Consider the following 12,647-nt stretch of genomic DNA (forward strand, 5'->3'; position numbering starts at 1 on the left):
TCTGTTATTGTGGCAAATTACATTAATTTTTTTTAAAGTTAAGTTGCATTTTTGGGGAAATATATCCAATTTTGTCAATTATCCGTTAATATATTGCTAGAATTGGTTTAATGCTTAGTTTAGAATGTTTATCTCTGTGTTCAAAGGAGATTGTCACCTAGAATTTTCTTTTCTCGTAATGTCCTGTCAGGTTTTGGAATCAAAGTTATGCTGGCCTCATAAAATTGATCAGGGAAGTGTTCTTCATTTTCTCATCTCCAGAAGAGTTTTTGTAAGATTAGCTATATTTATTTTTTAAACGTTTGGAGAATTCCTGGGTAAAGCCATATGGGCCTGAAGATTTCTTCGTGAGTTTGTCTTTCATTATGGATTCGGTCTCTTTAATAGATATAGAACTATTCAGATTTTTCTATTTCTTGTTTCAGTTTTCATAGTTTTTCTAGGAGTTTTTGTTTAAATTTTCAAAATGATTGGCATAAAGTTGTTTTAATATATTCTTATTATATTTTAATGTCCGAAGGATTACCTGTATTTTACATGTACCTTTTAAATGTCCCCTTTGTTAATATTGGTGATCTGTGTCTTGTCTTTTTTTGCTAGATTTTATCACTTTCATCAATCTTTTCAAAACCATCTTTTGGGTTTGCTTATTGTCTTTACTATATAATTGTTTTCTGTTATGTCGGTTACCTTTTTTTTCATTATTTTATTCTGCATTCATTTTTTGGGTTTCATATGAGGTTCTTTCCCTAACTTAAGATGAATACTACCATCATTTATTTTAAACTCTTATTTTTTCTAGTACATACATTTAAGGCTGTACATTTTCCTCTGAGAGCATCTTTACTTGTCATGTTGCAAGGGTTGATATGTTATTTTTTCTTCAGTTTAAAATGTATTCTTGTTTTCACTGTGGTTTCTTCTTTGACCCATGGGTTATTTAGAAGTATATTGCTTAGTTTTTGAAAATGTGATGATTTTAAAGTTACCTTTTGTTTTCGATTTCTAGCTTAGTTACAGTCTGATTGGATAATATGCTGAATGATTGGAATCCTTTGAAAAGGGTTGGGTCTTGCTTTGTGGCTCAGGATGTGATCAATTTTGTCAAAATGATGTGCACTTGAAAGTGGATCCTGCCATTGCGGGTGCAGTGTTCTGTGGATGTCAGTTTTGCCAAGTGTGTTAATTCTGTTGTTTCAGATCTTCTAAATTCTTGCTGAATTTTTTTCCTTTTTTTTGTAGTTATCAAGAGAGGTTTGGTAATATTTCATTATGGTTGTAGATTTTTCTTTTTTCCTTTTAGGGCTATTAATTTTTGCCGTGTACATCTTAAAAGTATCTGTAGTATACATACTTGTTAGATTGTTAGATTTTCCTAGTGGATTGATCCCTTTCTCACAATAAAATCACTGTTTCTAGTAATACTTCTTGCCTAATGTCCACTTTTTGCTTTTAGTATTGTTATTTCAGCTTTCTTTCAGTTAGTGCTTGCATGGTGAATCTTTAATATTCTCTTATTTTTAAACTTCCTGTGTTCTTGTGTGTGTAGCCCTTGTAAGCAGAACATGGCTGTTGTTTTTATCTTTGCCCTTTTTTGGGGAAAAGTTAGTCTATTTGTTTAATTTGCATTTCTTATTTATAATTATTTATATAATGTGGAACATTTTTATGTGTCTGTTGGCACTTCATTTATATTCCTTTGTGAATTATCTTCTCAGATATTTTTCCCATTTTCAAATTGGGCAAAGAAGTTTGTGTTCTTATTCTTGAGTTGTAGGAGTTTTTCACATATGTGCTAGGTGCAAGTTCTTTGTCAGATATGTGTCTTGCAAATGTTTTCTTTCATTCTGTGGCTTACTCTTTTATTTTTTATTTTTTTCAACGTTTAGGTTCCAGGGTACATGTGCAGGTCTGTTACGTGAGTAACTTGCACGTTGCTAAGATTTGGTGTACAAATGATCCTCTCCCCGAGGTAGTGAGCATGGTACCCAAAAGGTGGTTTTTCAGCCCTTGCTCCCCTCCTTCCCCCCTCCCTCTGGTAGTCACCAGTGTCTGTTGTTCCCATCTTTGTGTCCATGTGTAGTTAATGTTTAGCTCCCACTTATGAGTGAGAACATGCAATAGGCTAATCACTTAACCTCTGACTGTCCATGTATCAGAATGTATGTTTTCCACTACCTATCTTGAAGTTCATTAATCTTATTTTTAGCTGTATTTGTTCTACATTAAATTCGTATTTGAGTTTTAAATTTCAGTTACTTTGTCTTTTCATTCTAGAATATCCCTTTGATGCTCTTTTATAAATTTCAGTTCTCTGGTGAAATTCTCCATTTTGTCATATGTTTCTTTGTTTATATTTTCTTGAATATGTTAATTATATATATTTTTTTAAATTCATGTTTCATAACTCTAATATCTGTATTATAGCTGGGTCCGTTTCTGTTGTCTGTTTTTGCCTTTGGTCTTGTTTCTTGCTTTTGATTGAATGCTGGATATTTTGTATAAACAGTTCTGTTGGCTCTGAATGATATATTTTTTTTCCGTCAGAGGGATTCTCTGTGCTAAGTGGTCACTTAGAGCATAGCAGATCTCTTCACTCATTCAGAGCCTGAGGTGAGTTTGCATAGGCTGGGATGATGAGCTCTACTGTAAGATTATAGGACAGCGATCTAGCTCTTTCTTTGGGGAACCTTCCCATAGAATATATATTGGCCTTTCCTATGTGGTCATTCGAGTGTCTGCAGATGAATCCTGTAAAAACTGGCTGTTGGAAATACCCCATTTACTCTAATGTGATTACTATACATTTCATGCCTCTATCAGAATATCTCATGTAACCCATAAATATATAACCTACCAAGTGCCCACAAAAATAAAAAACAAGTAAAAAAACTGGTTTGTCACTGTTTGAGGATTGGCAGTGGAAAAGGGAGTAGGGTTTTCCCATTTATTGTGGAGACTTTTAAAAATTCTCTGTTATGACCCTTATACCTCGACCTTTCTTTCTTGGATGTCAAATACTAAATCTTTCTGGGGTCACTGTAGTGTGGGGTAGTCAATCAATTGCCAAAGAAGCGAGCAATAAGTGTAGAGATAATGCATGAACTCTGGAACTATACTGCCAAGTTTGAGAATCTGCTTTGCCAGAGAGAGTACTAGCTGTGTGATTATGATCAAGTTATTTATTCTTTTTGTGCCTCAACTTTTCTCATCTGTAGGATAGGAATAGTACTTGGACCTATCTCATACACTTAATACCATTAAAATTCTTAGAGCTCCTGTCTTTTAATCATTTATCTTAAAAGGACTGTCTGCTATCTCCTCTTCTTTATTTCACAAATACATTATCTCAAACCCAGTATGTTCAATATTAAATTCTTAATTTCTCCCTACACATGTTTTTCTTCTGGTCTTCCTTTTCCCAATGAATATACTGCCCTCTATTCAGTTGCTTTTGGAAAAAAACCTGGATTCCTCCTTAGTTATTCGTTCTTTATCATTTACTCTTAACTTTTTCACCAAGTCCTGGCAGTTCTATCTGTAAAATATATCTCAGTATATTCCCATCTCCAGTACTAGCATCTTTTACCTAAACTTCTGTACCAGGCTCATGATAGCTTTCATTGACTCCAGTCCTACTCCCCTCCATTCCATTCTCCACCCTGCCACAAGTAAGAAACAGATCCAATAAGCTATGATGATATTCTCTTTTCTTTTTTCTTTTCTTTTTTCTTTTCCTTTTCTTTTCCTCCTCTCTTCTCTTCTCTTCTCTTCTCTTCTCTTCTCTTCTCTTCTCTTCTCTTCTCTTCTCTTCTCTTCTCTTTTCTCTCCCCTCTCCCCTCTCCCTTCTCCCCTCTCCCCTCTCCCCTTTTCTTTTCTTTCTGATGGAATTTCACTTTTGTTGTCCAGGCTGGAGTGCAATGGAGCGATCTCAGCTCACCGCAACCACCACCTCCTGTGTTCAAGCGATTCTCCTGCCTCAGCCTCCTGAGTAGCTGGGATTACAGGCATGTGCCACCACGCCTGGCTAATTTTGTATTTTTAGTTGAGACGGGGTTTGTCCATGTTGGGCAGGCTGGTCTCAAACTCCCAGCCTCAGGTGACTCACCCACTTTGGCCCCCCAAAGTGCTGGGATTACAGGCGTGAGCCACTGTGCCTGGCCTGATACTCAGTTTCTTAAGATAAGGCTTTAAGAAGACATTGACCAGACCTTTCCTCCAGACTTTTCCCTTTCTCACCTGACCAATCCCCCACTTTGGATTGACATTTAACATTAATACAATCAGAAGACAGTTTGATCTTACAGACCTAGGTGCTAGCTCTTCTCTGATCCATTATGATGATTTTCATTTATTAATTGAATGTAATTAACTTCCAGATTATAGGGATACATAATATCTTCATGACATTAGAATTCAAGAGACAGAAATTTAATAAATAATTTTAACAAAGTTTGAAGTATTATGAATTGGAGATACAGGAAACATTCATTCCATGGGAGAATGTAGCAGAGATGTAACTTGAGGGATCTCTCAAGTTACATCAAATTACATAGGAAAACTTAGTCTTAGGATTAGACTGAGAAATAAATAGTTAAAATGGAGATCTGAAAGATAAATAGTAATTATCCTGATGAAGATGTTGATAGGTGTAGTGTTTGGCATGGTGTGTTCAAAGGCAAGAGAAACAATGGCTTATTCCAGGAATTGAAAATTTGTTATGGTTAAAATGTCAACAGAGTTCAAGAGCACCAATGAAAACAGATAAAACTGAAGGGTAGGCAGAAGCTTCTTTATTAGCATTTTAAGGATTTTACACCTTGTCTAGCATAGGGGTCAGGACTTTGGGTTCAGTAGTCCAGATGTGTGTTTGAGCTCTTGTCTCCTCCACATGACTGTAGCAAATCACTTAACCTCTTCAAATCTGTTTTGTAGTCTGAATAGTAAGAATAATGATAGTACTTCCATCAAAGGAATATTTTGGGGATCCTGGACTTGATTCTTATTTGTGGCTTGTATCCTTTTTTTGGACCTTGATGCATCAGACTCCCTGGACTTTTTGCCATTGTAGCATTCAAATCACGTCAACATAATCCTCCTTTTCCTCGTTCTCTCCTTCCTAGGCAACCTTCTGATTACAGCCTGGCTTCCTCTGTAGCATGCCTAAAAGGGAGAGAAAGTCCTGACCCAAGGACATAGATGTGTGTGCTCTTGCTGGTTTGGGCAGCTGTAGTTATCTCTGTAAATTAAGAAGTTGGCATTCTGATTTTATGTGAATCTTGTGAGCTTGGTTACTGGGAACTATTTCTGAGAGATGGTTCTATTGGTCATGTGCAGTCCCATTGGATTTATGAGGTTTCAACATGCAAAATTCACAAAAATGATGTTGCTCATGAAGCCTCTTTCAAAGTAGGCAGCCCACTTTCCCTAGGGTTCTCTGCTGCTCCTCTGCTATTGGCTATGAGTGATTTTATTGTGCAAATTTATGTTTTTATAGGAGTTCTTTTAATTTTTCATTTGGAAGGCATTTGTCATTATATAAATTATCAGAATGATTAATATAGAATTAGTAATAACTGGTAAGACCAACATGTAAATTAAGCATAGAATAACAAGCTGTTCAGTCATCAGCTGACAAAAGATGTCCTGTTAAGTATTTGATTTTTGGGGGTATGAATATTCATTTGTCACTGTAAAGAGCTTTTGATACTTTACAGTCATTATAGAAATGACTTTTTAAAAATTTCACAAGCAACTAAACTATCAGTTTTAATGTTTTCATAACAATTTCTTAAGTTTGGAAGAGAAAACTGATTTTCTTTTAGTGGTTCTGAACTGGGGTAGCCTTCTAGGATGACATTGTGTATGATTGTTTTTGATTGTCACAGTTATCGGGGAAGTGGGGGGAATTATTGATGTTTAATGGGAGGGAAATTGAGATAATAAATATCCTATAGTGGCCTGGAAAGCACTCACTGGGAGTAATCCCCAAAGCCTGGTAAGTGGCTCTTTTGGGAAACATGGCCTGCTAGTTTCCTCAAGTAACCTGAGATAACTGTGCCAATAGCACCATCTAGTGAGGGCATTAGGTAATAAGCAAAATCTACTTTTCATCACAGAAATGAGAACATTTCAAATTCTAAACTTTATTTAAAATAGTACCTTGTAGAATCATAGACTTTTAGAGCAGGAAGGAAAATTGGAGCTAATTCAATCTACCTTCTCATTTTACAGATAAGAAAACCAGAGTCTAAAGATGTGAAGTGATTTATCTAATAACCTATACCTAGTTAGTAGGAAGACCCTTAGTTCTTATTTTTCAGGTTAGTATTCTGAGCTTTCATCACAGCAAAGTAACTTTGTGTTTTATTTGGGTTACTGTTTTAGGTTCTTTGCTTAATGATTCTTTTAAGAAAGAAAAGAATCAGTAAGTAAGGAGACCATCTTATTTAATAGGTATGTTGTAAAGTAACTTTCATAATGCATACATTATTTGGAACTTAATTTTATCACCCGGAAAAATGAGACAGGCTTGTGTGTATTCATCTGATTTTTCATTGCTAAGATTTCAGCTGTTGAGTCTTATGATAAAACTTTACCTAAGATAGAGGGAAAAAAGTAACATGAAAATTTATTAAAACTTTGTTATATTGATTGGTGAAATGACCTGCTGGCAATCAAAAGATGCAGAAAATTGAACAAAAAATTAAGATTAAATGACCAACATATGTCTTTCATTTCTATGTTGGAGCACATGAAGTATTTTTGATAAGTTTTCTCTTGGTGTTAGGGATTGGCAAATACTGAGAATGGCTTAGCTGAAATTATCTCAAGATTATGTTGCATTTAGTTGGAAAAGAGCAATTTTAAATTATTTACTGGAAAAATGTTGTTTAGAGAATAAGTGGGTTACAAAATAAAATGAGCTTTAAGAAGTGAATGCCATCAGCAATATTGGAAAATGATGAACCTATGGAAGTATGTGAGACTGAAATGAACTAGTTTCTGGTAGATGATGACAATGATGATGGTAGTGTATAATAATCAATAACACTTTTAATGTGCTGGGCACTGTCCTGAGTGTATTACATGTGTTTACTCTTTTGATCTTCATAACAACCCTGTGAGGTGTAGGTAAACCTGAGGGATGGAGAAGTAATTTGGCAAAGCTCTCATAGACAGTAAGGTTTCCCCTTCCCAAAGTGGAGGTACATTCATTTCTGAAAGGGAACTTTTCATCTTATATTTGCCTGCTGGAAACAATTTTGGTTTTCTGCAGTATTGCCTCTAAAATAATGATCATTTTTATATCTGTTTTGGTCCCTTTAAATCTTATAACAGCCTCAGTGTATTTTTCTAGCTGTAGGAGCCCAACTCCCCCTGCCACAATCCTTTGTAGTATTGTCTCAGATGATTATTTTACCTATCACGTGTCTATGTGGAATACAGGAGAGGATGCTGCAATGACTGGGACAAGTGTAGAGTGTTAATGTTTTCCTAAAACAAGATTCAGATCCATTCAGTGTCAGGATTTACCTTTGGAAGGGGGTGATGGCTAACAGGAGCTTTGTTGGAGTGTCTAGTGAATACAGACAGCAAAATTCAGAGATACTTTTCATCTTTGCATTTCTAATGAAAACATTGGCTACAGGTAATGGTACAGTTAGGCTTTTACTTGGTCTAGATCTATTTATACATATTTCTCTAGTATTGTTTTGGCATTGGGAATTGGTGAAATTATAAGAACGATTTTTGTACTGCTGTATTCTTTATGAATATCATATCCCACTGAGTTTATAATTTAATAGTAGCAAATTCTTTCTCAATATGTTCCTTAATGCATATTCATATACACTTATATTCTCTGGATTGTACTAGAACCTTCTTGTAAATTCATGTCATCATCACTTAGGACCAAACATGGCATTTTGCAATTACCGTAGGCCTCCAGTTGCTCACCAGGGGAAAGGAAGGTAGAAATAGTGTCCACTATGTTCTGAGTCCTGGACTGGCTGCTTTGCAAGAATTATCACATTTTAACTTGATAGTTCACTGCTTTAATTTAGTTTTACAGATGAATCTGAGACTCCTAGAGACTAAATTATTGACCCAGGGGCAAAAACTCTGTCACCAGACTACTTGGGTTCAAATTATGGCTCTGTCACTTACTAGCTGTTTCAGCTTTGTCAAGTTATGTAGTCACCATGGATCTTGGTTTCTTCATTTAATCTGTAAAGTGAGGTTCGTAACAGTACTTACCACATGAGGTTGTTATGAGGATTAAATGAGTTAATATAATGTGTTAACATTTGTAATACACTTAAAACAATGCCTGGCATGTGGCGTCATATAAGTGACTGTTAATAAATAAAATAATCAGCATTTTGAACCCAGATATTTCTGATTCTAAAACCTGTAGTCTTTCCATTATCTTAGTTTACAGTCTCAAAAAAATATTCTAAGACCAAAGTATTTCACTGACACATATTTTGTTATGTTTCTCTGGCCAGTGGTAGCCATTATTAGTTCTGTTTTTAAGAAGGAAAGGTTACCTAGAGTCTAATTCTTTCTTCGTGTACTTACGGTTGCTTAATAAGTTATTTAGTTCAGTTCAACAATTTTATTGAAGCAATGAGTTAGACTGAATTAGTTGCTGTATTAGTCCATTTTCACAGTGCTGTAAAGAAATACCCAAGACTGGGTAATTTATAAAGGAAAGAGGTTTAATTGACTCACAGTTCTGCATGGCTGGGAAGGCCTCAGGAAACTTACAATCATGGTGGAAGGGGAAGCAGGTATGTCTTACATAGCGGAAGGAGAGAGAGAGTGTGTAAGAGCAGGGAAAACTGCCTTATAAAACCATCAGATCCCATGAGAACTCACTCAGTATCATGAGAACAGCATGGGGGAACTGCTGTCATGATCCAATCACCTCCTTCCAGGTCCCTCCCTCGACACATGGGAATTACAATTTGGATTACAGTTGTTGATGAGATTTGGGTGGGGACACAGTCAAACCATATCAGTTGCTTAATAAGTTCTTAGTTTTCTACAGTACTTTTCTTGAAGCAAATGAGTTAGACGTGATAAACTGAGTATTTATTTTAAAAATGTCTTTATTTTGGTCTATCATTGTTAATTTTTTTCTCTTTTTTAGTAAGTACATTTAACATGAGATCTACCCTCTTAAAGTTTTAATTTTACAATACATACTTAACTATAGGCACATGTTGTATATCAGATCTCTAGATCTTATTCATTTTGCATAACTGAGATTTTATATCCATTGAATAGCAACTCCTCATTTCCTCCTACTTCCAGTCCCTGACAAACACTATTCTATTCTCTAATTCTACAAGCTTGCTACTTTAGATACATACCACATGTAAGTGGAATCATGTAGTATTTGTCCATTTGTGACTGGCTTATTTCACTTAGCTTAATGTCCTCAAGGTTTATCCGTATTGTTGCGTATGGCAGGATTTCCTTTTTTAAGGCCAAATAATATTTCAATGCATGTTTATACCACATTTTCTTAATCTGTTCATTTGTTGATGGACATTCAGGTTGTTTCTACATCTTGGCTATTGTGAATAATGCTGCAATGAATGTGGAGTGCAAATCCCTTTGAGATCCTGATTTCAACTCTTGGATAAATATCCAGAAGTAGGATTTCTGAATCATAATGATAGTTCTTTTTAAAAATTTTTTGAGTAATCTTCATACTGTTTTTCGTAAAGTCCACACCATTTTATATTCTCACTGACAGTGTACAAGAGTTCCAGTTTCTTCACATCCTTGCCAACACTTACCTCTCTTTTTTTCAATAATAGATATCCTAACAGGTGTAAGGTGGTAGTTCATTGTGATTTCAGTTTGCATTTCCCTGATGGTTAGTGATATTGAAAATTTTTTCTAATACTTGTTACCTACTTTTGAATGTCTTTTTTGAAGAAAAGTGTATCGAGGTCCTTTGCCTATTTTTTAAATTGGGTTTTTTGCTATTGAGTTGTAGAAATTCTTTATGTTTTAGAAATTAACTGTTCATCAGATATTTGGTATACAAATGGTTTTTCCCATTCTGTACATTGCCTTTCACTCTGTTTCCTTTGCTGTGCAGAGCTTTTTGGTAGTTCCACCTGTCTATTTTTGCCTTTTGTTTCCTGTGCTTTTGGTGTCATATTCACAAAATAATTGCCAAGACCAAAGTCATGAAACTTTTCCCTTATATTTTCTTCTAGGAGTTTTATAGTTTTAGGTCTTACGTTTAAATCTTTAATCCATTTTTTAGTTGGTTTTTGTGTGTAGTGTAAGATAAGGGTCCAGTTTCATTCTTTTGCATGTGAATATTCAGTTTTTCTAGCACCATTTGTTGAAGAGACTGCTCTTTCCTCATTGTGAGGTGTGTGTGTGTGTGTGTGTTTGTTTTTGAGACAAGGTCTTGCTCTGTTACCCAGGCTAGAGTGCAGTGATGTGATCACAGCTTACTCTAGCCTCGACTTCCCAGGCTCAGGTGATCCTTCCACCTCAGCCTCTTGGTGCACAGGTGTGTACCATCACACCTGCCTAATGTTTTGTAGAGACGGTTTCACCATGTTGCCCAGGTTGGTCTTGGACTCCTGGTTTCAAGCAATCCATGTGCCTCAGCCTCCCAAACTGCTGGGATCACAGATATGAGCCACTATGCCTGGCCTCCCATTGTATATTTTTGGTACCCTCATCAAAGATCTGTATTTGTGTGGCCTTAATTTTGGGCTCTCTATTCTGTTCCATTCATTGAATGGTTATCTTTCTGCTAATACTATACTGTTTTAATTACTGTAGCTTTGTAATATATTTTGAAATCAGGAAGCATGATGCCTCTAGTCTTACTCTTTTTCAAGATTGCTTTGGCGATTTGGGGTTAGTTGTGGTTCCATATGAGTTTTAGGATCTTTTTTTTGTTTCTATAAGAAAAGTGCCAATGGGATTTTCATAGAGATCTCATTGAGTCTGTAGATCACCTTGGGTGGTATGGATATTTTGACAATATTAAGTCTTACAATCCATGAACATGGGATGTCTTTCCATTTATTTGAGTTGTCTTTAATTTCTTTCATCAGTTTTTTTAAAATACTTTTTAGTGTAGAAGGCTTTCATCTCCTTAGTTTGGTTTAATAAGTATTTTATTCTTTTTAATGTTCCTGTAAGTGGAATTGTTTCTTAATTTCCTGTTTGGATAGTTTGTTGTTAGTGTGTAGAACATAACATTTTTGTATGCTGATTTTTGTATCCTCACTTTACTGAATTTATTTATTAGTTCTAGCAGGGTTTTTTTGTGTGTGCATGGAGTCTTTAGTTTTCTACTTATAAGATCATATCATCTGCATATCATTTTACTTCTTTCTTTCTGACTTAAATGCCTTTTATTTCTTTCTCTTGCCTAATTGCCCTGGCTAGGACTTCCAGTGCTGTATTGAACAGAAGTGGCAAGATTGGGCATTCTTGCCTTGTTCCTGGACTTAGAGGAAAAAATTTTGTTTTTCACCATGAAGTGTGATGCTAGCTGTGGGCTTTTCATATATAGCTATAATTATGTCGAGATTATTTTTTTTCTATTTCTAGTGTTTGAGAGTTTTTATTATGAAAGGATGTTTAATTTTGTCAAGTGCTTTTTTTGCATCTATTGAGATGATCATGTGTTTTTTAAATTGTGTTAATGTGGTATATCACATTAATCGATTTTTGTATGTTGAACCATTCTTGATTACCAGGAAGAAATTCTCCTTGGTCATAGGTGTGATCCTTTTAATATGATCTTGAATTTGGCTTGCTAGTATTTTGTTAAGAATTTTTGTATTTACGTTCATCAGGGATATTGGCCTGTAATTTTTTTTTGTAGTGTCTTTGGCATAGGTATCAGGGTAATGCTGGCCTCATAAAATGAGTTTGGAAGTGTTCCCTCCTCAATTTTTTGGAAGACTTTGAGAGTCATTTAATTCTTTAAATGTTTTTGGTGGCATTCACCAGTGAGTTCGTCTGCTTCTGGGCTTTTCTTTGTTGGGAAGTTTTTTATTATTGATTCAATCTCATTAGTTATAGGTTTGTTCATATTTCCTATTTCTTTGTTATTCAGTCGTAGTGGGTTATATATTTCTTGGAGCTTATCCATTTCTTCTAGGTTATCCAATTTGCGGGCATGTAATTGTTTAGAGTAGTCTCTTATGATCCTTTGTATGGTATCAGTTATAATGGTATGTTGTAATGTGTCCTCTTTCGTTTCTGATTTTGTTCACTTAAGTCTTTTTTTTTCTTAATTACTCTAACGACTTGTCAATTTTGTAAATCTTTCCCCAAAAAGCTCTTAGTTTTAATTTTTTTCTATTTTTTTATTCTCTCTTTCCTTTATTTATGCTATAATCTTTATTATTTCCTTCCTTCTGTAAACTTTGTGCTTAGTTCTTTTTTTTTTTGGTAGACGTTACAGGTATAAAGCTAGTTTATTTGCTTGCTTTCTTCTTTTTTTTAATGTAGGTGTTTATCATTATAAACTATCCTCTTAGAACTGCTTTTGCTGTATCCCATCAGTTTTGTTATATTGTGTTTTCATTTACATTTGTCTCAAAATCATTTTCTTTTTGTTTTTTTTTCCTTGACCCATAGGCTGT

At 35.0% G+C, this 12,647-nt stretch overlaps 1 protein-coding gene across 6 annotated transcripts in view; it reads left to right on the top strand.

Moving 5' to 3' along the window:
- The window catches only part of OMA1 (OMA1 zinc metallopeptidase), a 270,295-nt gene that overhangs the window by 25,510 nt on the left and 232,138 nt on the right, over positions 1-12,647 (top strand). Inside the window, exon 8 of one of the 6 annotated variants that reach the window (XM_058430728.1) lies at positions 191-347. The exons of the other annotated variants lie outside the window; for them this stretch is intronic. Within the exon in view, the coding sequence (XP_058286711.1) occupies positions 191-298 (108 nt within the window). The 3' untranslated portion in view covers positions 299-347. The remainder of the gene's footprint in view (positions 1-190; positions 348-12,647) is intronic. 6 annotated transcript variants of the gene reach the window in all.

Source organism: Hylobates moloch, unplaced genomic scaffold (genome assembly GCF_009828535.3).
Source record: "Hylobates moloch isolate HMO894 unplaced genomic scaffold, HMol_V3 SCAFFOLD_18, whole genome shotgun sequence".
Taxonomy (NCBI): Eukaryota; Metazoa; Chordata; class Mammalia; order Primates; family Hylobatidae; genus Hylobates; species Hylobates moloch.